Raw genomic sequence first — 27,000 nt, forward strand, 5'->3', positions numbered from 1 at the left:
AGCTAACGATGCTGAAGGTTTATTTAATGTTTAAATGGGACATACCTTCTTTAATTGTGAGCGTAGCGTTACTGGTCAGTTTGCCTTCTTGGTTGACAGCTGTTATGCTGTAGTTTCCACCGTCGCGCTTTTGGACCGATTTTATGAGTAAACTGTGTCTTTCACCTTCCACTTTGATGACATAATTTGAAAAGATGGTGACTTCCAAGTTGTCTTTTGTCCAGGTTACTTCAACACAATTACAATCAGTCAAATTAAACATCTTAAAATTTTGTCAATGTGCATTCACAAAAGGTGACATTCTGTGGAAAATGTACTTTTTAAGTATTTGTCTAATTCAGAAAATGTGCCTGTAAGCAAACCCTTCTGAATTTTGCTGAATTATGGCGCCTCAACTGAGCTAACTGCCACCACACCCGCCTTTAAATATAATTTTATCAGGCTTTGGCCAGACTACATGGAAGCATGATCATGTCACAGCCAAAAGGTAAGCAGAGCTGTGACTGTGAATATTATCATTCATCCAGGTAATTTTATTCTCAGGGCATTGATTCGATCGTAACTGGACTGTTCTGGTAAGCACAGCTGCACTGTTAGCACAGATTAGAGTTAGCTAACAGTCACTTAAAACAATCCCATCCTCAAATGTTCAGATAAGTTGTCAACGTGGAAGTAAATAAGGGTAGTTGTGTTTGCCAATATCCTATTGTTAAATTAGCCAGGAGTAGCTTAGCACAAGGGCCATTTATTTGCAGTCTGGACGCGGAGGGGTGAACATCTGCTCAGTAGGGAGTCTCGTCTCCAGAAGTCTCCAGTATCACTTTAAAAAGTGCCTAGATGTGTTGCTCATCTGTTTTTTAAAGACAGTTGTAAATTGGAAACTGTTTAGCCGCTGGCTTCGTTCCAATCCCCTAGCTCGATATCATGGTAGCAAAACTCACCCCAAAACTAGTGTGACAAGTGGATGTTACGTGTGCTGTAATTATTTATGCTTTTGTATTTTTGAGCAAAGAATGTCATGCCAGAGAACTGGGAACGATTTCAAATTGTGGGGGAAAAAAATGCGTAATATGTCTCCTTTATGGACGGTTTTGTTGTACAAAGTAGTGTGTGATACCTTCAGGAATAGGATTGCCAGAAATGATACATTTTAGCAGCACATCTGAGCCACATTTGGCGACCGTATGTTGAAGGGGAAACTCAAACACAGGCGCTTCCATCGGGTCCTCTTCGGCAGAAATATAGGAATCATCTGAAGAATCTGCAGTATCACAGAGGGTAAATATAAGTTAAATACCAACAACATGCAGAACATGTTTGGAATATGCAGAATGGAAAATGATGAGGCAGTATCAAACCCATTTCAGGAGACATTGGTCGTGGGCGACGGTGCTTGACTTTGGTCTTCTGCAGTTGTCGTTTGGCTTGTTGAGGTTCATTTGTTCCCACGGGAACACCTTCACCTTCCACAACAATCATAGGGATTTTTATATTTGGGGCTTGTTTCGGGAGATCCACCTTCAATTTTTCCTCCAATGGATCGGCTTGTATCATCCTAGCGGGCTTGGGGGATGTTTGACAGCTAATATCTTGAGCAGTGACAGCACATTTTTGTACTAGTGGACTTTCAGGCCTGTTTTCCACTTTTCTCAATGTCATTTCTTTTGGTGTCTTTCTTCCCGAGGTCTCATTATGTTGTATTTGCTTCTGAAATTCAGAGCTATGCGGAGATTCTTGGCTCCTTGAAACCGTTTGTATAAGTGAACCCGTTTTACTTGGTGAGTCTTCCATTTGTTGAAGGAATATCGCTGGTGATGATGACCTCTGAATTATTTCTTTAACTGGGCTGACACGACTAAACTCTCGAAGTGATCGTACTCCCGGCAAGTCAGATAACTGCATTGACTCTGTGGTGTCTTTTATATTGGTGATACCAGTACTTGTGCTGTTTTGGATTTGAGAATGCCGATGCTCTAGCGTTTGCTGTCCCGGATTGAGTCCTTTTTGCTCTTTGGCCCACTGAGAACGTTCCCTTTCTTGTAGTCTCTGAAGGACCTTTAGGGGAATAGGTTCAATTTTCCTGAAAGGCTGGCGCTGTCTCGCCTTCAAAGTGAGCTGTTCTGTTGAAAAAGATTTCTTCAAATGGGGTTTACCGACAAGCTTCTTTATGCGCTGCAACTCCTCAGTGAACTTGTTTTCAATGTCCTGGACCTTTTGAGAATAGCGAGGTTTCTCCTCAAGTGAAGCAGCTCTCTGTTTAAACATGAATCTACGTTCTGCTGCATCTTCTTTGAGAGCTTCTCTTAAATCTTCCCTGGAACTTTCCCTGGAGATACCCAACCGGCTACCTCCATCATCTGAGTCGACAGAACCCGCTCGATTGAACCCTGCCCAGGATCGCCCTGTTATGGAACCTTCGGGAAATTCCAGACTTCGCCTTCTTTCCTCCAAGTCACGAACCTTCTCAAAAACTTTCGAACTTGCCCTTGTAAGCTTTGGGGATGGTCTGGGGGTAAACTCTTTTCGGGAGTACTCGCTCAGTGGAGTTTGTGGTCGTGAATCCTGAGTGTTATTTGAGGATTTGGGCATTTTAATCTTTTCTTCAAACTCTGCAGGCACTGTGTCTTGGTATTCTACTGGCACAGCAACTTTTTTCTGCAAGCTGAGAGGTGTCGTTGAACCAGAGCGACTTGGCATTGGAGAGGTGGAGGGACGTTTGACGAGTCTTGGGGATGGGGGTGGGAGAACCTCTGGTGGAGAACCTCTTGGAGAATCATTTGGCTGGCTCCTAAAACACAGCAGTTGTGCTATCATCAGCCGATATTGGATTGCAGGCAAAAAAAAATACTATTACTATTACTACAATTAATAATTCTTTCTTGCCTTGTTTTAGTGAAATCTTCCCGTGTTCTGGTTTCATCATCTGCATGTTTGTCCATCACTATATTTCAAAGCATGGAAATATAAGAATTGATTTGTTGATTTGATGACCTCTCATCAGTGTGTTATACAAATCACAGTGTTTCCAAGAAAGTGTAAGTTAGAGACAAGGTGGATACCTGAATGCACTGCATGGTCCTTATAATCCACACTATTGTCATTGGTCTCAAATTGGACTCCTCCTTCGTCCTCACTGCTGTCTGATTCTAAAATACATAAAAAATTAAAAGAGAGTGATTGAATTTGTCACAAAAATGCAGCAAAAATACTAACAAATCATTCTTTAGTCAGGATCTAAGAAATCTGTGAAAACGACAGGGCTAAGTTAAAAGAAAGCTATGTGTTTTAAACTGTATTTAAATACAGTACTTCCAATAGTTCCATTAAAACCGCATGTTTTGTTCTGATTTGGTCATGCTGAGAGGGAATGCAGCCACTGGTGGGCCTTAAAATAGAAAGAATCGCTGAGTCATTGGCACCCGAGCAGTTCTTGCGGGGTCTCGCTTCACAGTAGGTGGGATTATATAAACAGGGGTATTTATTTTTTACCAACAGTGAAACCAGCACAGCATTGCCTTAATATGTGTGCAAATGTCAAGAACACTTGCACATGTCACGACACTATAGATATAAAATTAGCACAATAGAATTTTTTTACATCATATAACGATAGAAAACCCACTGTCCACAGAACGCATCTCTAACTCTTCATAATACAAGACTTTTTATTTACTTGGATTTGAGGGACCCCCAAATCCAGTATGTTACCAAAGAATTGATCCACATATCAAATGCTGAACCAAGGCTAATATTTCAGCTGCAAAAATATTTTGAAATGTGCAGTACATTTTACAGAAACTGTGGTGTTCATTATTTACCACAACCCTAGTCTCCCCTCAAAAGTACCTGTATTGGAGGGCAGTTTATTTGTTTCTTGTAGTTTTTGGTTTGACAATAAAAGACGAATTTGAGACGAGATGAACTGTTGAGCTTTTCCAAGGGATTTACATCTACTTCTGTACAAAATTTTCTAGATCAGAAGTATTTTTGGGGGGATAACAGACAACATCTTCTGGTGAGCAAAAGTATTGGAACAAATTTGACTCCCATCAGTATCCTTTCGAAATGCATGCTCTATAGGGTTTAAGTCTGGAGATTGACACTGGCCTGTCTACAACCTTCTCCTTTTTGCTCCCAATGAACTCCTTTGTTTGTTTTCTTCATCTTCTCCAAACAGTAGATTGTGATACCTTCACTCCCACCGTCTGCAGGTTATCACTTATATTACTAACAGTTGTTTGCTTCTGTACTGCGGTTGGTTTCCTTGATCTAATACCTCTTCATTGTTTTTTTACTGTTACATCAGTGCTTTCTTTCTTTATTAAGACATTAAAAATGGTCCAAATTGCTATGGTCAAAATCTATGGAATGGTTTTTGTAGGTTTTCTGTCTTTTCAGCTCCTTGGTTTGTATGGTGGTTACACTTTGAATTGTGACCAAAATCTGAGAGTGAGCGTAGAGATTCAGTGCTATTTTTTGGATCAATGTAATAGGATACAACTGGTTAATAAAACAGACCACTCAGTCATAGTAATTTTGCTAAGGGCGTGTGTAAACAAAAGGTACTATCTGATGAGTTGTGCGTCAGATCCAGATGTAAATTAATAGAAATAAAAGCTAAAATGTTCATCTCTTGCCTCATGTTCATCTTTTGATGTCAAAACCAAATATCTTCAGTCTACACCAAAAATGAAGGAAATGGCCAAAGTGCAACAATAATTTTGGAAGGGAGTGTATACTGTAATTTACAAATGCGCACTAAAAAAAAAACGTGTTACCACCATGTTGTGTGTCAAACAAGCATCAGAAGAAAAGTAGCGATCATTAAAAGTGCAAAGCGAGAATCAAGTGAGAATGCTAGATCATCATTTATATAGAATGTGAATGAAAACTACTTTAGAGGAATAGTTAGGGATGCTGTGGAATTATTGATTACTCGATACAGCGGTCTTATTTGTCAAGATGAGAAGAGAGAAGAGGAGATCTGGTGAATGCGCTTATCAAGGCACTATAGTAACTCTAACCCTGAAAGTGCATCAATTCAAGTATCTGTGAGTAGATTGCAATATAAATTTGCCAAATCAGCATATATGGTAAGCTGGACAAACTGAGTTTCTTGACTTTATTGCTTCTCGAAACTTACCTGAGTCTAACTATCATGGTAATCATACTAATGCCTGGCATAGATTGCATGGCAACCACTATTCTGTACAGTGTGTGACCATTTATAAATGAAGACAGCAATGGAAGCTACATATGATTCTGAGGAGAACCTTGCAAATATATATATATATTGTCTACAATCATGCTGTTGTGATGCAGACCTAAAGGAATTCTGTTCAATTTCAATGTGTTATAGGAAAACTCTTTTGCTGGATATAGGGCAACTCTATGACCAGAAGCAACTTGACTTAGAAGTGAATCTTGCCTCACATGAACTAATACACATATTACACAAGCACTATGTACAGGTGAATCTCAATTAATTAGAATACCATAGAAAAGTTAATTTCGTGTTTTAGTTACATTCAAAATGTGTGGGTATATCCAGTTGATTCATTACACACATAAGAAAATACTTTTCAGAAGGCCAATTACTACTTAACATCAAAGTTCAAAATAAATTTTATTGTTTCTTATGTAATATTCTAATTTATTTAATTTCTGGGTTCCATTAGCTGTAAGTCATATTATTATTAAAATTATACTTGAAAATTTTAAATCATAACTTTCGGGTGTACAGTGGTGCTTTGAGATACGAATTGAATTTGTTCTGTACCCACGCTTGTAACGCAAAACGTTCAAATCATCTTTCCCTAATGAAATGAATGGAAATGTCATTAATCCGTTCCAGCCTCCCACCAAAAAAAAACAGCAAAAGTTTGTGATGTGTTTTTAAAAAAAAGAAAAATAGGACTCTATATTATTGTACCTTATAAAAACATATAGTAATAACATAATTGAATAGAGTATAAATAATTAAATTGCTCGCAAGTCAAAGCAAAAAATTGTTCAAAGTCGAGTCAGGTCACTTGTACCTCAACACAGCACTGTACATACTTTTTTAATTTAAATATTTAAATTAATTTAGTGTTCCATGATATTCTAATTTATTGAGATGCATCCACTATGTATATACAGTGTAGGGTCAGGTGCCCAAACACTCTTTGTTTTAACTTCAAATGTAACCACTCAGAAAAATACTACAAAGTGCGGTCCAAAATAAAGTTCCACATATCATAACTGCTCCATGTGCATTTCAGAGCAACTCTAAACTGAAGGTTACCCACAATTCTATATCTATAATCTATAATATCTATATTTCAATCTATAATCCACAACCAGATAATAAGCAGTAGGCTTAGTTTTCAAACAAGAGAACACAACCAGTCTTCAGTGTAACGATTTTGGAATGTGGGAGTAAGCCAGAGTACCCAGAGGAAAAACAAGCAAACATGAAAAACAAACAAACATGCAAGATGAGAACATGCGAAATTTATACAGGAAGGCCACAGACGAAATTCAAACCCAGAACTTCAAAACTGTTAGGCAGACATGCTTACCACTACTACATAATCTTTCGGAAACTTCCACAAACAACTACAAACATCACAACAAATGGTTACACTAGAATATATACACAGAGGTATAAATAAAACAAAGACTACTAAATGAATCATCATTCCAAATCACTTGCCTGATCACTACTTCGGTTTACATGGAAACTCCTGGTGTAGCCTCCACTGGTCTTTTCTGTGTTAGCCTACACTCAGAGCAACAAGGAATTCCCCCAACCTTTAGAGGGGATTCTGAGCTGTCACCACAAGCCTAAAATTCTCAACAGGTATTTTCCTGCTTTAAGAAAAAAAAAAAAAAAAAAAAAAAATCAACTTGCTCAATTACAAAATTGACTGAATCAAGTGCTGAGATGGAGAGAAGGCACTTGATTTGTTATGTAACAAGTTCCACCACAGAGCCTCGGCATTTCTTCCTCTGGGAGAATCCATTTATGAGAAGCATTAATAAAAAGCCTCCATTCGTATGTGGAACTGTCTACTGAATGCATATTATCCGCTCCCCCCAACCCCCCACCCCCCTCCCCCCTCTGCCGCCGCCTGTCCACACAGTGGCCAGCGACAGTGTGAGCATCCTCCCCCACTGCGTTCCACCCGACAGGCAGCGCACATCCACAGGCAGGAGAACAGTGGGAGTGAGCCAGCCCTCCTGAGATCCGTGCTCCACAGTATTGGTTGACCTTTCTCATGATTTTTCCCTTCCTTGCCGTTCTTCTGCGTCTTATTCCTCGGCTGGTATGATGCGCCAACGCCGCGTTGTCGGAGAGAGAGAGGCGGAAATGCACTCCCAGAAACCTACACAGTGCTCCTCGCATTTCTGCTTTCCGGAACACTGGTACAGCTGGTACACGTATATTTTTTGGTTGCTTAGACCAGTAATTTCCAACAACTGTGTCATGAGAGATCATTAGGTGTGCTGTGGGAAATTTTCCAAGTTCACCTAATTTGTCTGAAAATTATTATTTATTCATGACAAATAATAATATCTTTGATCTATGTCAGCGACATATTGTGACAGGCAGAACAATTCAATCCACTTCCACTAGATGACAGAAAAATCCATCCATCCATGTCCGTACCGCTTATCCCCATTAGGGTCGCGAGCGTGCTGGAGCCTATCCCAGACGACTCTGGGTGAGAGGCGGGGTACACCCTAAACTGGTTGCCAGCCAATCGCAGGGCACATATAGACAAACAACCATTCACACTCACATTCACACCTACGGACAATTTAGAGTCTTCAATTAACCTATCATGCATGTGGGAGGAAATCAGAGTACCTGGAGAAAATCCACGCAGGCACGTGGAGAACATGCAAACTCCACACAGGCGAGGCCAGATTTGAACCCGGATCCTCAGAACTGTGAGGCAGATGTGCTAACCAGTCATGCTGCCTGCAGAAGATACAATAAAGCATTTTATCAACCTGTTGCAATTTATTATATATTTATTATACAGAATACAGTTAACTACTGGATAGAATAATATATATAATATATATATATATATATATATATATATATATATATATATATATATATATATATATATATATATATATATATATATATAACATATATAATATATTATATATATATATATATATAATAATAATATATATAATATATATATATATAAATATAAATATATATATATAAATATAAATTTAAAAAAAAATATATATATATATATATATATATAATATATATATATATATAAATATATAATATATACATAAAATTATACAATGTATTTGTATATATATAATTGACGCATTATTTTTATGATTTTCGTCCACAATAACCATTCACTTTTGAAGTTGAGGCTCCTAATGTGATTTTACATCGTATAAGCTATCATCCCCTCAGTATGTTTGATTCCTTTTGGCGCATCCATTTGACACGCCCACAGCGTCTGAGAGTTGAGTGGTAGCCCTTATTATTCAAGTTTTGAAACCTAATTTTATATACTTAGCGATTTTTTAAAAAATTATTATTATTATTCATTCAAATTCTGCAGGTTTGTTAACATTACTCTTTTCTGCGGTGTGTCAAACATGCCCATTTTTTGGGCCTGTTTCATGCCTCTTGAAACATTTATTTTGCTAAAATTTGTGTTTAACTTCCATGTGCAATACATTTAATTGAATCATTATTTCAGTATGTTCTTTTTAATTTTCCTCTTTAAGAGCAGTGTCCATCCATGCATCCATTTTCTGAGCCGCTTCTCCTCACTAGGGTCGCGGGCGTGCTGGAGCCTATCCCAACTATCATTGGGCAGGAGGGGGGGAACACCCTGAACTGGTTGCCAGCCAATCGCAGGGCACATACAAACAAACAACCATTCGCGCTCACATTCACACCTACGGGCAATTTAGAGTTGTCAATTAACCTACCATGCATGTTTTTGGGATGTGGGAGGAAACCAGAGTGCCCGGAGAAAACCCACGCAGGCACGGGGAGAACATGCAAACTCCACACAGGCGGGGCCGGGGATTGAACCCTGGTCCTCAGAACTCTGAGGCAGACGCTCTAACCAGTCGGCCACCGTACCGCCAAGAGCAGTGTTAATGTTCAAAATACATAATGTTCCCGGTGGCTTACAATAATATTCATTATAAGTTTTTGAATAACATAATTGTTCTGCCCATGATTGTTTATCCACCTTTGGGGTGATTGATGTGTCATGTGTTGTTGTTACACTGTTAAGTGTCAGTGATTGAAAGGACCTTTATTTGTTGCCTCTTTGAAAGCAACAAGCATAAAACTGAGGCACAGCAGAAATAGCAAGTAGACTGCGGAATGTAAATAGTGATATCATGGTTGCTACTTGCGTGGCGTGATCTCGTCTTTATCGGTTCATGGTCTCCTCAGAACGCAATGACTCTGGGTATTGCAATATCGTTGTGTGTTTGTGTGATATATGTGTGACGTTCAATTACATTTGGCGATGTTTGCAGGTAAAATACAAATGCGGTAATAGCGTGATGTGCCGATCGGATCTCACCGCTATTGCTAAATTTAGATTATAATCATGTGTGATGTGTTATAATGGCATCCTTTTCTTGTCTTCTATCCACTTTTCTGTTACAGTTTCACAGCAATTCATTGTTGTCAACATGTGGAAGTTAATAAAAGAGCGATTAAGGACCCTCATCTTTCCTGGATCATGTAAAGGAGTTTGGCTGATTGTCTCATCATTGTTAATGCTTGGGAACACATTGAGAGGGCAGTCCAATCAAGTACACTTTTTAGAGACAAAATGTGGTTTTGATGAACACTTAAAATGTGGTTTTGATGAACACTTATGCTACTGATTTTTTAAATATTGGTCATGATGGTGCAATGGCCCAGGCTAAACCGCAATATTCTGTACAATAGAATATTGTACAGAATATATATTGTACTGCCCACTCATGAAGTGTGAAATTCAACAGCCAAAAAAATATTTTGCTAGCTGCCTATTTCTGAAATTGTGTTAGTGAGTGATTGTTCAGAATTTTGCAGAATTGTCATCACCATGTTTCTACTCTATGCGTCGCATGTACAGGTCCTAACAGTAATTGACAAATGTATGAAATACAGTGTATGAAGTGCTGCATCCACAAATGAAACTCACTTTTTTTCGTCACACTTGGCTTCACAAGATGAAGGAGCTCATTCAATTCCCTTGCTCATTCAATTCCCTTGCTCCGCTCCCGGTCGTCAAGGTAACAAAAGCCGTACTCTCCACGGGTTTCGCAATAGAGTGGGCTGGGTGACCAGTAAATCATTTTCATGAGAAAGGGCCGCCCCCTAAAAGCAGATTAATTTCTGGGAGACTAAAAAAAAGTAATGTGCTACAAATCTTGATCCTTGTGGCATTTTGACAAAAGAATTTCACATACAAGTTATGGGAACTGTTTTAGATATATTCGTGTGCAGAATTGTCTGGTAAAATAAGGTGTATGAGACATATACAACCCCAATTCCAATGAAGTTGGGACGTGTTAAACATATAAAAACAGAATTCAATGATTTGCAAATCATGTTCAGCCTGTATTTAATTGAATACACTACAAAGACAAGATATTTAATGTTCAAACTGAAAAACTATATTGTTTTTAGCAAATAATCATGAACTTAGAATTTGATGGCTGCAACACGTTCCAAAAAAGCTGGGACAGGTGGCAAAAAAGACTGAGAAAGTTGAGGAATGATCCTCAAACACCTGTTTGGAACATGCCACAGGTGAACAAGCTAATTGGGAACAGGTGGGTGCCATGATTGGGCATAAAAGGAGCTTCCCTGAATTGCTCAGTCATTCACAAGCAAAGATGAGGCAAGGTTCACTTCTTTGTGAACAAGTGCGTGAGAAAATAGTCAAACAGTTTAAGGACAATGTTCCTCAACGAACAATTGCAAGGAATTTAGGGATTTCATCATCTATGGTCCATAATATAATCAAAAGGTTCAGAGAATCTGGAGAAATCACTGCATGTAGGCGGCAAGGCCGAAAACCAACATTGAATGCCCGTGACCTTCGATCCCTCAGGCGGCACTGCATCAAAAACCGACATCAATGTGTAAAGGATATCACCACATGGGTTCAGGAACACTTCAGAAAACCAATGTCAGTAAATACAGTTCGGCACTACATCCGTAAGTGCAACTTGAAACTAATCTATGCAAAGCAAAAGCCATTTATCAACAACACCCAGAAAACGTTCCCAAACGTTTATTGAATGTTGTTAAAAGAAAAGGTGATGTAACACAGTGGTAAACATGACCCTGTCCCAGGTTTTTTGGAACGTGTTGCAGCCATAAAAGTCCATGATTATTTGCTAAAAAAAAATAAAGTTTATCAGTTTGAACATTAAATATATTGTCTTTGTAGTGTATTCAAGTAAATATAGGTTGAACATGATTTGCAAATCATTGTATTCTGTTTTTATTTGTTTAACACAACGTCCCAACTACATTGGAATTGGGGTTGTACTATGAGAAAAAAAATTCAGCATTTCTGCCCACCTTTAGCCCCTTGTGTCAATGCCATATTAATGATCCAATAGGTTAATTATGTGTGTGTGTGTGTGTGTGTGTGTGTGTGTGTGTATATATATATTTAAACTATTTTTCTCGAGTGATCAACTTTAAAATGGGTCGAGTTATCCTGCAAAATAACAGGAGGGTTAAATCAATCAAGTGCAGGGTGATTTCCACAGTCTAAAAGGACCTCCACCTGTTGAGTCAGACTTAAGGCCCAGGAGGAATACGCCATGTTGAGGATGGCGTCCAAACACATTGGAGAGGAGCCATCATGCTAAGAGCAACACTGACATGTTCACGATAGCCAAGCAGAGAGCAACCACAGAGACTATTAAAAGATCAAAGTACAATATGTCATAACATAAACAAATGTCCAGTGACTTTTAAGGAAAGCAGGGTTAGAGCGAGAAATGATCAAGACTGAGATCCTCGTTCGAATCTTGTCACTAGCGACCAGTCCATCCGTTGTTGGTCACGTTTTGGGGGGCCTCAACATAACTGAAAACCCACCAACTTTTGCAAGTGCGTGTATCTCCCCAAAGTCATTTGGTAGTACCCACTGAAAAGAATTCACCCCCGACATCAGGTTCTCCCAGTTGATATAAAATTGGGTAGATATGTCCAGTGTTGGGAAAGTTCATTTTCTACGCCAACTAGTTCAAAGTTCAGTTCACTCTTCCAAAAATGAACTAGTTCAGTTCATAGTTCACAATTCCAAATTTTTAACTAAGTTTAAAAAAAAAAGAACTCATTTATAGTACATTTTTGTTTTTTCTCAATATGTTGATCATGGGGTGTTCCCCTCAAAATACTGGCATTTAATTTTCCCATTGTTGCCACCCATTCAGTCCACACTAGTAGCCAGCTTAAGCTTTCACCCTACAATCTCCAAAACCTGAGGAACATCATGTTGCTTGAATGTTTTGCATTTTTAAAATGGGGAATTAAAATTAAAAACAGGACTTTTGTCCTGAATGTGCAAACAAAGGCACGCAACACAGTATGACAGGGACAATGGTGAAAGGACAGTGATAACTTTGCATTCCTTGCAGCTCTGGCTGACCATATTAACTAAATATTTTATTTTATCTATTCTTAAATTACAAAACAAAATAAATTCCATATCATGACAGTGTGATCGGACAGAGTTTTAGCTAAAGCATTCTGATACAAATAATAATTTTCCAAGTAATAAATATTTTACAATTATGTGCTGTATTACAAAAGAACCGCCGAGGAACAATATTCAATATATTCACTCCCATTTACGAAGTGTCACTGAAGGCGCTTCGCGTTCTCACGTAGCTGCGACGTGCCTGGCACAAATGGCGGCCGTGGCCGCACTGAGCGGGTTGCCAAATATGGCATTTATCCGCCGATATATGAAGGCTCGTATACAGTGTGTTCCTGGAAGTGCCCAAAGCGCTTTAAAAAGCCTCACATTCACCCAACAGTGGGCAACTGCTTTCATCCAAGGCAGTGCCAGGCCACCTAGGAACAAATTAGTGTTCAGTGTCTTGTCCAAGGACACTTTGACATGCAGACAGTTGGAGCTGGGATTTGAACCAGCTACCATTTGGTCACTGGACAACCTGCTCTACCTACTGACCCACAGCCACCCAGCTGTTCAGGGCAAAAGGGTAAGTGCTTGAGCATCACCTAGTGGCTATGCATTCTGGTAACCTGCATTCTTGTTACCTAATTTAATAAAGCCTACCCCTGCATGTTAGAATGAATCATAATCCTTCCACAGGTTGGCAAGGACACACATCCGCCGAATAATAAACATGTAGCAAGCACATTCATACACTAACTGCAACAGCTACAACTGATGCCCAGGCACTAACGACAGCCAACTACACTCTCATTCGCTAAGGCCCACATCACTCACCAGGACAGGCTCCACGTTTTAGAGCCAAACACATTCAAAGTCACAGATACTACATACATGCAACCCACATGCATATTTTGTCGAGGTATTATGCATAAAGCTTTAAAATATATATAAACATATGGCCTCTACTTTGCGGATTTTCGTCTATCGTGGGGCTTCTTGAACATAACCCCTGCAATAAACTAGGAACTACTGTATGGTCATTAGCCATATGGTCATTAGCCTTGCAAGCTGATAGGTAAACTGTCAGTCTCAGCATACAACCTATATTTCCGATAGTAAGATGGTCCAGGTATTACATTTACTGATGATTCCTCTGATCACATAGTTCCGACTCTTCAAGTTCGACACAAGTGTATAAAAATAGCCTGTACGAATTATATGTGTGGATCACCAAAAATATCTCATCAGATTGTGAAAATATTTTCTGCATGATTAAAGAATTTATCATTGTACTGAATAAACTGACCATTTGAAGGTAGAAACAGTTGTACTGGGCTCGGGATAAAATTAGCGCTGATGTCTTCCCATGTAACAGGAGAGACGCCAGGCAGCGAACATCCAAAAAATCTAAGGCCTGGCACATTCCACTATATAAATAACTACAGAGTCGGTGGACGCGGGGGCAGCCAAGAGAGACATTTTGGAAGTGGGAGAGAAAGAGAGAAATGTTTAGGCAGTATGGTTGAGTGATGGGACAGCTGTAGACCACGCACATGGCAAATCAGCCGGGTACTGAATCAAGCTGAAGGTTAAAGTGGAGGAAACTTTTGAGACCGATTTTCCAACTTTATTTCAAGGGCGGGAGCTTGTTGTTGACTTAACCCAGGATGTTGTTTAAGCACTAATTTTATGTCTTAGCTGTGAGGGAAAGTTCATTTTCTACGCGAACTAGTTCAATTTTCAGTTGATCATTCCAAAAAATGAAGTAGTTCAGTTCATAGTTCATTATTCAAACCTGTTCCAAAGATGCACTAGTTCAAAGTTCTTCTTTTTTTTAATACTGAAGGTTGCTGACCCTCAAAATACTGGCATTTCATTTCCCCACTGTTGACACCTATTCGGTCCACACTAGTAGCCAGCTGGAGCCTTCACCCTACAATCTCAAAACCATGAGTAAAAACCTGTTGCTTGAATTGACTTTTTTAAAATGAGGAATTAAAACAGCGGCACGGTGGACGACTGGTTAGAGCGTATGCCTTACAGTTCTTAGGACCGGGGTTCAATCCCCGGCCCCGCCTGTGTGGAGTTTGCATGTTCTCCCCGTGCCTGCGTGGGTTTTCTCCGGGCACTCCGGTTTCCTCCCATATCCCAAAAGCATGCATGGTAGGTTGATTGACAACTCTAAATTGCCCGTAGGTGTGAATGTGAGTGTGAATGGTTGTTTGTTTGTATGTGCCCTGCGATTGGCTGGCAACCAGTTCAGGGTGTAGCCTGCCTCCTGCCCGATGATAGCTGGGATAGGCTCCAGTACGCCCGCGACCCTAGTGAGGAGAAGCGGCTCAGAAAATGGATGGATGGAATTAAAACAAAAACTGGACTTTAATGGGCAAATACAAGCATGCAGCACAGTATGACAGGAACGATGGTGAAAGGACATGATAACTCTAGATTCCTTGCAGCTCTGGCTGACTATATTAACAAAATATTTTATCTTATCTGGTCTTATATTTCAAAACAAAATAAATGTAATATAATGACATTGGGTTTTAATGTGAGTGGGAATGGTTGTTTTTCTATGTGTCCCCTGCGATTGGCTGGCGACCAGTTTAGGGCGTACCCCGCCTCTCGCCCAGAGTCAGCTGAGATAGGCATGCCCCAGCATGCCCGCGACACAAGTGAGGATAAAGCTCTACGGAAAATGGATGGATGGATTATAACAGTGTGATCGTACATTGCTTTGACTCAAGATACAAAAGATAATTTTCCTAACAATGAGCATATTCTCTCCAATTTACGCAGTGTCACTGAACGAACCTCACGCATTGTAAATATGAATGGCGGCCAACGGGTGCCAAATACAGCCCTAATCCCCTGACATATGAAGGCTCATATAGAGTGTTTTCAGACTGGTTTTGTCCTGGAACTCCCTAACAAAGCCTGGCACTCTTGAATGAAAATTAACTTACTATAAGGATGCAAGTATGAATGGTTGTTTGTCTGTATGTGCTCTGCAATTGACTGCCGATTTATCCTGAGTTTACTCCTCTTCTGTTGCCAAAACTCAGCTGGGATAGGCTCCAGCTTACCTGTGACCCTGATGAGGAGGAGATTGTCCATAATAGGGTTCGGCCTCTCAATCAAAATCTTCTAAATAGCGAATCAGAACTGACTCGTTTCAAATAATAGCCCAACAAATGAAAAATCTGCAGGCACGTTTTGGCTGACGCATTTTAGCTGCCGAGGCTCCCTCTGGAAAACTTTTTTTTTTTTTTTCATGGTTTATTTTAACCATGATCCCTCATTCATGCCTTGGCCAAAGACGCCCGCATCTGTTTTCACACTTCTGGGTGCCGTAAATCCTCGCTACCTTAGTTGGAACACTGGTGCATTTCTTGCTAGCTCGCTGACTACTTAGCCTGCTGGCTGGCTAGCCAGCGCTTGTCATCTTTCACGCTGTGTCAGATAAACTTTCTCAAATTCAATCTGCGGCGGTCGCCATCCACCTCAGCAATGGCTCCTTTCCAGCTTCGGTTGTGGCCCTTCCATGATTATTCATGCGCTCCTCGGAGCTGCCTCCTTCCACGAAGCGCTCTTCGTGGAAGGAGGCCCGATGATAGCTGGGATAGGCTCCAGCATGCCCGCGACCCTAGTGAGGAGAAGCGGCTCAGAAAATGGATGGATGGATTATTCTATGGCCCACAGGATGTGATCGCTCAATGCATCATTGCTAACATTATTAAAATATTGCTGATATTCATCACAATTATCCTAGATGAAATCATTTGGCCATAAAGTTCTCATCCATAGCTTTGCTGAGAAGAAAGAAATCCATTTCATAAATATTTCTGTCAGTCTTTGGGGTTTTAATAATGTCATTGCCAAGCATACTCTGATCAGCAAAATACTTTGAGAAGTGTAGCACTAAATTCCGGTTTGTGACAGTGTCAAAGCTGCTGCTTTGACAAATGACTTGGCTCGGACAAAAGTGCCCAGCGCGTATCAGCTCCAGCACTTTGCTGTTGTTCTGCAGCGCTCAGCATGACTTTGTAAAAGAGATTCACTTTTCAAATGAGATGTGCTTTTCCTGCTGAGAGAGTCGTTGCAAAATGAATTGGCCAGACCCGTCGCTGCAGAACAGTCGATCAGCTAAAACTGTGTATTGGATAAAACAGAGTGCTGGTGTATATCAGGGTTTTAAAACATTTTTGGTCTTACAGGGCAGATTTTTTTTCCAAGAACCCCTTCACAATCCAGATGCCATGTAAACATTACTATTATGTGTATCCACTAAGCCGTAGGATGTATTTATTTGAGCATTTCTATCTAATTAATCAAGACCTGTTAAAGAGAAAGGAACTTGACCAAACTAAATTAAATAAAAAAAAATTTAAAATATTAAATTATATTGATAGCATGGCTGCGAAGAGAATTTACAACAATAGGGATTTGGTCACTACCTTTATATTTAGCAATGTTTCGACCACTTCAGTAACTATTTTTCAAAAAAGTGAATAATAGCTAGTTTAATATCCGCTAAAACAAAACAGACAACAGGAACGGAATCATTTTCACATTCTTTTTTTACATATGACAAGAAAGGATCACAGAGTTAATTGGGTTGAACATGGCCAAAAGCATGGTACCCATTCATTCTTTGCAAAAGCACTGATTACTTATCCATGTTGGAAACTTTTGACCTGAGGTTTGTGCTTCCAAGCCGCAAATATTTTGACGAGGTTACCTTGCCTCACCTATACAGCTTAGCATTTCTAGACAATCTAGAAATGCTGCGCGCATGCAGGGATGTCTGATTTACATGATACGTCACAACCAAAATGTATTGCAAATTATTTTGCTGACCATAAGCTACAGCTTGTGAAACCCAGTTTGGAACCACTGGTGTATATGATCGCAAGACAGGAGGGTATTCTTGTTACAAGTGATCCGAATGTCATAAGTAGTGGTAACCTCTATCTCTTTTTTGTGGAGTGGACACCAAGAAAGCATTATGTATCATGTTGTCTGTATGCATAATGGACGGCAGGAACATCCGCATGAATGCGTCTCGTTGAAAATGAGAATGTGTCCCCATTTCTTTGGCTATTTATACAAGAATGTCCTTTCAAGTCTACATAGTTCCTAACTTAAATCAATTGGACTGGTGTTCGTGAATGAAACCATAGTTGGGAAAACTAATCAGAGAAGAGGAGCAGCCTCAAAGGCAAAAACACAAAGGAGTAGTAGTTGTAGTAGTAGTAGTAGTAGTGGTAAAGGTAGTAGTAGTAGTAGTCGTAGTTGTAGTTGTAGCGGTAGTAGTATTAGTAGTAGTAGTGAAAACTCACCAGTTTTGTCAGGTGCATCTCCTGGTGAAAATGTGATGTATTTCAGGGGTGTTGAAAGTATGTATTTTAGTGGTCTTGAGCATGACCACACTTGGTAGCGTCCCCTGGAAAGTTACTAAAAAACTAGCCCCAGACACCAGCTTTGCCGAATGACACAGAATTTGTTGGACAAGTCTATCATAACAGGATGCACGAAAATATCTCAAGGACCCATGTCCAAAATTGAACAGAAAGTCAGCCATTTTGGTTTGAAGAAACCATTTTGGGCAATTTCCATGGATCATACTTTATCAACGCTGGGAAAAAAATCAGCACCACACAGCAGTTTCACTGATCGACACAAAATTGGGTGGACAAGTCTTTCAACAGGATGGATAAACAAAAAATAAATCCAAGGACCCAAGCTTCAAGTGGAACAGGAAGTCAGCGATTTTGGTTTGAAGCAGACATTTTGGGCGAATTCCAGGGCACATTCTTTGACAAACTCCAATGAGAGAAATTTCCCAAATGAGCCCTAATCGAAAGCTGGTATTGTAGACAGATGGGTAATGGTAAATTGTGAAAGACTTGAGCCTAAAGCTGGAACATGGGTTCAAAGTTGGATGATCATTCCAAGTATTCTCTGGACATTTGAAAGAAAAGAAATTGGGGACATGTCTATCATAACAGTACGCATAAGATAGTCTCGAGGACCCATGGCAAAAACTTAACAGGAAACTGGCCTTTTTGGTTTGAAACTTAGCCATTTACTGAATATTCAAGGTGATGTACAAATTGTCCACGTTATGTTTTATGTCTTAAAACCTCACAGTTAAATCTAGATTTCCCATACAAAAAGTATAACGAATAATAAGTATGAGACCAACCTTACAGTAATTCAGAAAGGTGTTGTTACCTTCACCAAGATCCAAGACAGCTAGAACAGCACTGCTCCGGGCCTCCCCCAGGTGGTTATTGGCAATACAGGTGTAGAGGCCAGCATCAGTGGGCTTGCAATCCCTAATCCAGAGGCCTCCGTATTCCTGGTTTTCCATGTTGAGGAGCTCGTCATTGTGGTACCAATAGAGGGAAGGCTGGGGGTCTCCAGAAACAGTCACCTTAAGCCGGATGTCGCAACCCGTCCCGACGGCGGCATTCCGCATTTTGCGCGTGAAAACCGGAGGAGTCGGGCTCAGATGAGCGGGTCCTCTAGGCTCGGCAAACACTCGCTCTGGGCTCACTTTGGAACGTTTTGGTGGGACGACGGGGCTGGGGGGATCAATTTTTTCACCTGCCCCTTTCTTTGGGGATGTGCTCCCATCTAATTTTTTCATAGTGACTTAAAAAGAGGGATTGTATGGCTGTGACATGAACTAAATTAAAAAATCTTGAGTGATCTGTAGTTACATTTTTGAATCTTTAGATCATTAACCTCTCTAAAATGTCTTTGCTGTTGAAATAAACAAAAAAAAAGTTACCTGTTGAATCAGGAGAAAGAGCTAGTGCCACTCTCTGACACAGTGGTATATTTAGTGCGAGACCCTTTGGATCATGTTGCATTAACAGCTCCCTTGACTTCTTGTCTCTTGAAAGTGACGACTGTGTCTTTTTGCTCCTGAGCTCTCGGTCACCAGTCCCAGTGAATGTAAGTCTTCTGTGAATTTTCCCTCAATACCCTGCAAGTCTCGCTTGGTTTCTGGTGGTGAATATCAAGCGATTGTCCAGTAGGTTGGATGGAGCCCCCCTTTCCTTTCCCCATGAGCTAATCCACCCCGTGCATGATCTACCCCCCCTGCCCCCACCTCTCCATGCACCGAACACCGCCACCGCCGCCACCTCTGCCAGTTTGTTGGGGGAAATGACAGTCATGGGCCCAGCAAGCTTACAATGGCAGCTGCCACTAGCTGGGGTCCCACCCCCTTTGTCATTTTTAGCCAACCTGGGGTCAGTAGAACATGTGAGGTGGTGCGACAACCCAAACTCGGCAGAGCAGAGTGGGTGGTGGGTACGGGACAGTTATCAGATTTCAGGAGGTTGTCAAATGACAGGTTCTGTGTTCAGAACAATTACATAACAAATGGAGAGGAAAAACACACAAATAACTTTGTACTCAAGTAAAAGGATTGGTACTTGAATGACATTTTACTTAAAGTTGGCATATTTTGGATATTTTACTTTTTAATGGCTTGTATAGAAATGCTGTAGTAGGGTTTGTGGAATGCTTGCCCACCTATCAAGTGTGAAATTAAACAACTGAATAAATCTTTTGTTTTCTGCCTATTTCTGAAAATGTGTCAGATAGTAAGCTTTTCTGCTGCATACCTATTGCCGCAACACTGAGTTTCTCGGCCCCTGACTTGGCAGCTAGACTGACCGTACATCAGCCATTTTCAAGCCACAAGGGCGAAGAAGCTAGGACAAGCATCAGTAAAAAAGGCCTCCATGTACTTTAACTAAATGCCAAAGAGTAGAAATAAGTCTTAAGTCTGGATTTAAACATTTCTACTAACGTAGCAGCTCTTATATCTGTGGGTAGAGCATTCCACAGTATTGGAGCGCGAATACACCAACATTATGCAAAACTTTCGCAAAGCATTCTACCTCACGATGAAAATGTCTTTTTAACAAATCTGCACTGGCATACTGTTTAAATGACCTTGCGTCCTTTCTCAAATGGATGTTTTACTTACTAAAGAAGAAATCAAAACATTTGTTACAAAGCATTTGGCATTGAACTTTTATTACTAGAATCTGTCATACTTTTGAAAGTCGGCATACACCATAAACAACTGGCGGATGGTCATATACATTGTTATATACACGGTAAAATGCTACATTTACGTGTTTAAAGTGTGCATTGCATGTTGACAAGACTATTTCCAATACCCCGTTCTCATAGTAAGAGTTCAGTCATCTTGAAAATAATTTCATACGCTGCACTGGACCACACACACACACAAAGAAAGAAGGCGTGTATGAGGATTTTATTTGCTGAGATTGTTTTGTTTATCTTGTTATATGACGCCTAATAAAAACTGACAGAATAAAATAAAGACTCAGCCCATCACTCATGGTTCAATTAATACAATTGACCTTGAGGGGCCAGTAGAAAGTCATGGAAGCCTTAGACGCAATCATCCAGTCAATGGTTATCCATCCATCCATTTTCTGTACCACGTATCTTCACTAGGGTTGCGGGCATGCTGGAACCTAACTCAGCTATCTTCGGGCGAGAGGCGGGATACAACCTGAATTGGTCGCCAGCCCTTGTGTGGAGTTTGCATGTTCTTCACGTGCCTGCATGGGTTTTCCTCCCAGATCCTAAAAACATGAATTTTGGTTAATTGAAGACTCTAAATTGCCCATAGGTGTAAATGTGAGTGTGAATGGTTGTTTGTTTCTATGTGCTCTGCGATTGGCTGGCGACCTGTTCAGGGTGCACCCCGCCTCCCGCCCAGGGTCAACTGCGATAGGCTCCAGCATGCCCGAGACCCTAGTGAGGATAAACGGTTTGGAAAACGGATGGATGGATGTTGACATGGCGGCATTATGTTGCAAAACTTGAGAAAAAAAATCAAGTCACCGAATCAGACACATCTTCAAAACACCAAGTCGCCTACGTCGACAACTTAGCTGAGAATTTCAATAATATATGTATCTGCTGGAAGTCAGAAGCTCGTAACACCTTTTGGCTTTGAATCATTCGTGCTTCCGTGTTGTTGCTTGAAAATGTCAGATAACAAAAGATTGATTTGGTTGTTTAATTTCACACGTGATGGGTAGACAGTCCTCTATAACTATTTGTATACAAGCACTTAAAAAATCTACTTTTCCGTAATATGTCCTCTTTAAAACACAAGAAGAAGTTAAAAAAATGGGATGACAGAGATTCAAATAATAGAATATTAACAAAATACAACTAAACTTTGGTCATTTCCAAACAGACATCAAGAGTCCCTTCAGAGTTCTTTACATGAATGTAGACGTGATCTCAGAGGAGAGTGAAGACCTGCTCGTCCTCGACACCGACGTTCGCTCCAGGACGCCCATCTTCCTCATAAGCTGCTGCAACCTCCTCCTGAACTTCTCTCCCACAAAAGCATACAACACGGGGTTGACGCAACTGTGCAACAGGCCCAGGCTGTGGGTGGCGAGCATGGCCTGATCCACCCCTATCCGGGCGGGGCACCGGTACTGCACTATCTTCGCCCGGAAGAAGGTGTCTGTCATCACCGCGATGTGGTACGGCGTCCAACAGAGCAGGAACGCCACCACCACGAACACGATCACCCTCATGGCTCGCTGCCTCTGGAACCCGCCGCGGATGCGAAAGAGGCGCTGGATGGTGATGCCGTAGCAGGGTAGCATGATGGTAAGCGGGATGACGAAACCAAGGGAGTGGCGGAGGACTCTGGTAGCCAGGCGCCACTCGTCCGCGCTGCGCGGGTCATAGTACTCGGCGCACACCATGTGACCGGAGGACGAGAAAGATGAGTACAGGAGGCCCGGCAAGGACAGAAGAGCTCCGACGGACCAGACCACAGCACAGATTCCCCAGCTCACCAGCTGCCGGTTAGACCTCCGGGCCTCCATGGCTCGGACGATGACCATGTAGCGGTCCATGCTGATGCATGTCAGGAAGAGGATGCTGGAGTAGAAGCTGAGTTCTTGGATTATGGTGATTATTTTGCACAAACCGTCTCCAAAAACCCATCCCTTGGAGACAGAGGTGGCCCAGAATGGGAGCGTGATAGCCAGCAGAAGGTCGGCAACGGCCAGGTGAAGGAGGTAGAGGTCAGAAGGGGGAAGTGCCTGCTTGCTGAGACCGATCACCAGGCCCACCACCAAATTTCCGGGTATGGCCAGAAGAAAGACGATGATGTAAAAGACGCTGATGAAAATTGCAGCGGCGTCCGGGATGGAAAATGGGTTGCAAGGTTGCGTCTCAGGGTTGACGATGAAGTCTGTGTCGTTGTAAGTGAAGTTGAATTCATCGTATGCTGAGTCAAAGTCAATTATGTAGAAGGAGCTTTGATCTGAGGGCGAGATCAGGACAAAGTCACACGAAACATGCGTCCATCTATTTTCTATACCGCTATTCCTTATTAGGGTCATAGATGAACGTTAGAGTCTTCGATTAACCTGAACTGACTTTCTGTGAGTGAAGTGGGGTAGACCCTGGACTGGTCACAGGTCGATTTCAGGGCACAAACACACATATATATATATATATATATATATAGAGAGAGAGAGAGAGAGAGAGAGAGAGAGAGAGAGAGAGAGAGAGAGAGCGAGAGAGAGAGAGAGAGAGAGAGAGAGAGAGAGAGAGAGAGAGAGAGAGAGATTTTGATATGGTTCCGAGTGATCTGCAGCCTATCCCAGGTGACTTTTTGGCGTACCCTGATTGCTAGTCAATCGCAAGGCTCATTCACACATATGGACAATTTAGGATTTTCAATAAACATACCATGCCTTTTTTTCCCCTTTCTTTTAGAAGAAAACCCACGCAAGCAAATGTCACACAGAAGCCAAATGTGAGGCAGACACACTAACCACTACTTAACTATGCTGTGCTCACAAAACACAAATACAAATCATTTAATTTGAAACTGATCTAAATGCATCCACAGCACTGCATGCAATGTAATTCTGCATAAAGAACTGTCTTTCAGTTGAATTGTGTGTTTGCAACTTTGAGCTAGATGGGGTGACAGACCGCAAAACTGTTGCCTAAATTTTACTCAATAAATACAGCATTTGAAGGATTCGAGTACTTGCCAGTCATTCTGGTGGCTCCTGTGCAGCAGGCGATACACTAAAGTGTAAGACAAGGAGCAACAACTCTGCCTTTCTTGACACTCCTCCCATCATCAGAGCTACTATTTTTTTGTTTGCTCAAAGCTTTTTCCATTTGTGTAAAGAAATTCATATTTTAAATATTATTGTATTGCATTGTATTGCACTGTATACTGCATTTACATATGTTAGGGTTACCATTATCAAGGATTAAGAAAATGTTACTTACTCATGTTCTTTTTTAGTCCTCAGCTTGTCTTTTCTGTGCTTTGGTGAATTGTTTTGTGAGTTCACTGAATCAGAGGGTTTGGGTTGTCTTCCACACACACACAAAAAAACTTCCCCTTTGAAACACGGGCTGCATATATGTCATAAGATGTGCACCATCACACAATTTGTGGACATAAAAGAGAAACCGTAAGTTCACAAAAGGTTTAAGGATTCTTACAAACTGAAAAATACTCAGAATAGAGATTGATTAAAATGTAATTAACTTGCCCTTGCACCTTCTTTTTCACCTTTTTGTTGCCATGCTCCACCCACATTAGATGGTGTAGACAAAAAAACATCGCCATGTAGCATCGCCCATCTGTTAAGGACACCTGCTTTCAACTGGGGCTCATTTGGACAAATTCTCTAGTGGTAGTTCTACGTCAAAGACGGAGGGCTGGAATCCCCCCCAAAATGGCTTTTTCAAAACAAAATGACTGATTTCTTGTTCAATTTCATATGGCGTGTGTCAGTCCATTTCCCATCTGCTTATCTGATCTAATATTAAGACAAAGTGGTATATCATTCATGTGATTAGTGCTCATTGGCATAGGCGATTCTAAGATCAGAGGTTGAAGGGTGTTGTTGAGCTCCCGGCTCAACAACACCCTTCAACCTTTGTACATTTTAACGCGTTAAATGTACGACCAGTTCAGAGTGTACCCCGCATCTCGCCCGAAGATTCCTGGGATGGGCTCCAGCACGCCCGCGACCCTAGTGAGGATAAGCGGAACGGAAGATGAATGAATGAATAAATGGCTGGGTCTGTAAATGATAGTGCTTTTAACCTACCCGGTGAAAAGTAATGAGATACAAATCGAGATTATGGCGACATTGGCAAAGGAGCTTTTATTTTTAACAGTTTATGATATAAAACCCTTTTTGTATTCCATGTTTTGTATGTATTTTTGTCCAGTCTTTTATGGACATATAGTGTTCTGAATAAATTAGTGGAAAGACAGGAAAATGGTTGAATGGAATGATAGAAGATATAAAATGAAGCTCATGCACTGGACTGCATATACCGGTAGGTAACTTTTTAGTCGTTTTAGGCCACTTTTAGCGAGTATTTCAATAGATATAGGAATATTTAGATTACCCTTGGGGAGTATTTAAGTAGGTTAAATAGCAGTTTTGGCAATTCGGAAAACATTTCAGTAGGTTAAAATTCCCTGTAAAGTAAAAATAAATGTCTTCTAAATTTGACACACAACAGAGAAAAGTGCCACTGTCAAATTTTAGAATTTAATTATATAATCTAGTAGTACGTAATTAGTTCCTCCCCAACACTGGTCACTGGGCACCATTTTAGCCATACACCAAAAATAAAATCAGGAAAACTGAAATGGTGACAAAATGTTTAATGGTATAGCTCCACAATTCAGGACTACACAATTCTGTCTTTGTATATTTTCAGAAATTATCTTCGAACATGTGTAATGTATTTAGGAACAAATCTGTATTCACTTAACAGGCTCTTTGTGAGGATTTATGTAACTTAGAAACTTCATCAGTTTATTTACTGAGTATTTTTATAACTTTTAGGGGGTATTACCAGTAGACTTATGTATAGCTCTTCTACTATCATAGAGTACAACGAGAGCGAATAAAGGTCTGGAGCTCCCCTATACCAATGTGAAGGGAGAATACGGCTCTTCTTCTGTCCCTCCACTGCGGAATCTGGCCACCAGCAATGAGACAACCAACAGGCCACTGGTGGAAGAGCATGTTTTCAACATAAGGACTGCGACCGTTTAGTGTGAAGGCACCAGAGCTGTAACACCTGAATTTCCCCTGTGGAGATCAATAAAGTGTTATTATTTCTGTATAGCTCTTTGAGTGACAATGTGGACATCTGGGGCCCAGTGTCAACACACAGTGAAACTGAAAGAGTAGCACCTGATTCCAGGCTGACCACCAATGTTGAGGAAGTTTCCCACGCAGCTCATGACTGACACATCTGTGTTGACACATGTCAAATGTCATATTTCCTTCCTTGCTACTGAAGACATCCATCCATCCATCCATTTTCTGAGCCGCTTCTCCTCACTAGGGTCGCGGGCGTGCTGGAGCCTATCCCAGCTGTCATCGGGCAGGAGGCCGGGGTACACCCTGAACTGGTTGCCAGCCAATCGCAGGGCACATAGAAACAAACAACCATTCGCACTCACAGTCATGCCTACGGGCAATTTAGAGTCTCCAATTAATGCATGTTTTTGGGATGTGGGAGGAAACCGGAGTGCCCGGAGAAAACCCACGCAGGCACGGGGAGAACATGACAACTCCAAACAGGCGGGGCCGGGGATTGAACCCAGGTCCTCAGAACTGCGAGGCTGACACTCTAACCAGTCGTCCACCGTGCCGCCGCGCTTAAGACAATAGACGCCTAATCTGTGCAATGTAACGATAGTCAGCACACTAGTGTATCAACGTTATTGAAGTGATGGATTGCATGAGATATCGCACATGGGTAACGTTTTGGCAACTGAGTGTAGTCTGTCATTTAATCAAACTAACTCTAGGAATGATAGTGTGCTTTGAGAGATAGGGTAAAATTTTGCCTCAAAACACTACATCGTAGGCCTGAAGCATCCCAATTTAGTATGGGGAACTTTTTTTTTTAATTCATGACCATAATATAGATATAAAATGCTCACAAAATTCCTAAATTGTGGCCACAAAGCAGCTGTAGCATAAGCAAACTTGAGTGCACCTTTAAAAGGGACATTGCACTTACTCGTGAAGGTGCGCTCCATTTGTTTACATATATGTCCAAGTTGTTCATGTGAATGTTAAACCACCAAAGCAGTATTTGTGCACACATTTTAGCTATTTCATGGGATCAATTTTATTATTTGCCCCCATGTCATGTGTGGGGCTCTGTAGCAGCAATCTAGCTGCACAATTTAGTCCAATTGGGGCCATTTTGTCTTCTTTAGACCCTTGGGTTTCTC

General features: G+C 40.9%; 2 protein-coding genes across 4 annotated transcripts in view; both read right to left on the reverse strand.

Moving 5' to 3' along the window:
* The window catches only part of spegb (striated muscle enriched protein kinase b), a 51,610-nt gene extending 31,890 nt beyond the window's left edge, over window positions 1-19,720 (reverse strand). For both annotated transcript variants that reach the window (XM_061692497.1, XM_061692496.1), the window contains exons 1-6: window positions 18,897-19,720; window positions 3,060-3,146; window positions 2,884-2,941; window positions 1,359-2,788; window positions 1,118-1,261; window positions 46-228 (exon numbers count right to left, since the gene is read on the reverse strand). In XM_061692497.1, the coding sequence (XP_061548481.1) occupies window positions 46-228; window positions 1,118-1,261; window positions 1,359-2,788; window positions 2,884-2,941; window positions 3,060-3,146; window positions 18,897-19,314 (2,320 nt within the window). In that variant the 5' untranslated portion in view covers window positions 19,315-19,720. The remainder of the gene's footprint in view (window positions 1-45; window positions 229-1,117; window positions 1,262-1,358; window positions 2,789-2,883; window positions 2,942-3,059; window positions 3,147-18,896) is intronic.
* Window positions 19,721-20,778: 1,058 nt separating this feature from the next.
* Window positions 20,779-24,287, reverse strand: LOC133410587 (C-X-C chemokine receptor type 2-like). Of its 2 annotated transcripts, XR_009769561.1 has the most exons (3): window positions 24,006-24,287; window positions 21,408-23,016; window positions 20,779-21,301 (listed from the first exon to the last, which is right to left on the reverse strand). XR_009769561.1 is itself a non-coding variant. In XM_061691962.1 (2 exons), the coding sequence occupies exons 1-2, from the start codon at window positions 24,007-24,009 to the stop codon at window positions 21,950-21,952; spliced, it is 1,071 nt and encodes a 356-aa protein (XP_061547946.1). In that variant the 5' UTR covers window positions 24,010-24,287; the 3' UTR covers window positions 20,779-21,949. The 2 variants fall into 2 exon arrangements, 1 of the variants encoding a protein (XP_061547946.1); XM_061691962.1 differs by having other exon boundaries at window positions 20,779-23,016.
* Between the last annotated feature and the right edge of the window lie 2,713 nt (window positions 24,288-27,000).

This window comes from Phycodurus eques, chromosome 12 (assembly GCF_024500275.1).
Source record: "Phycodurus eques isolate BA_2022a chromosome 12, UOR_Pequ_1.1, whole genome shotgun sequence".
NCBI lineage: Eukaryota > Metazoa > Chordata > Actinopteri > Syngnathiformes > Syngnathidae > Phycodurus > Phycodurus eques.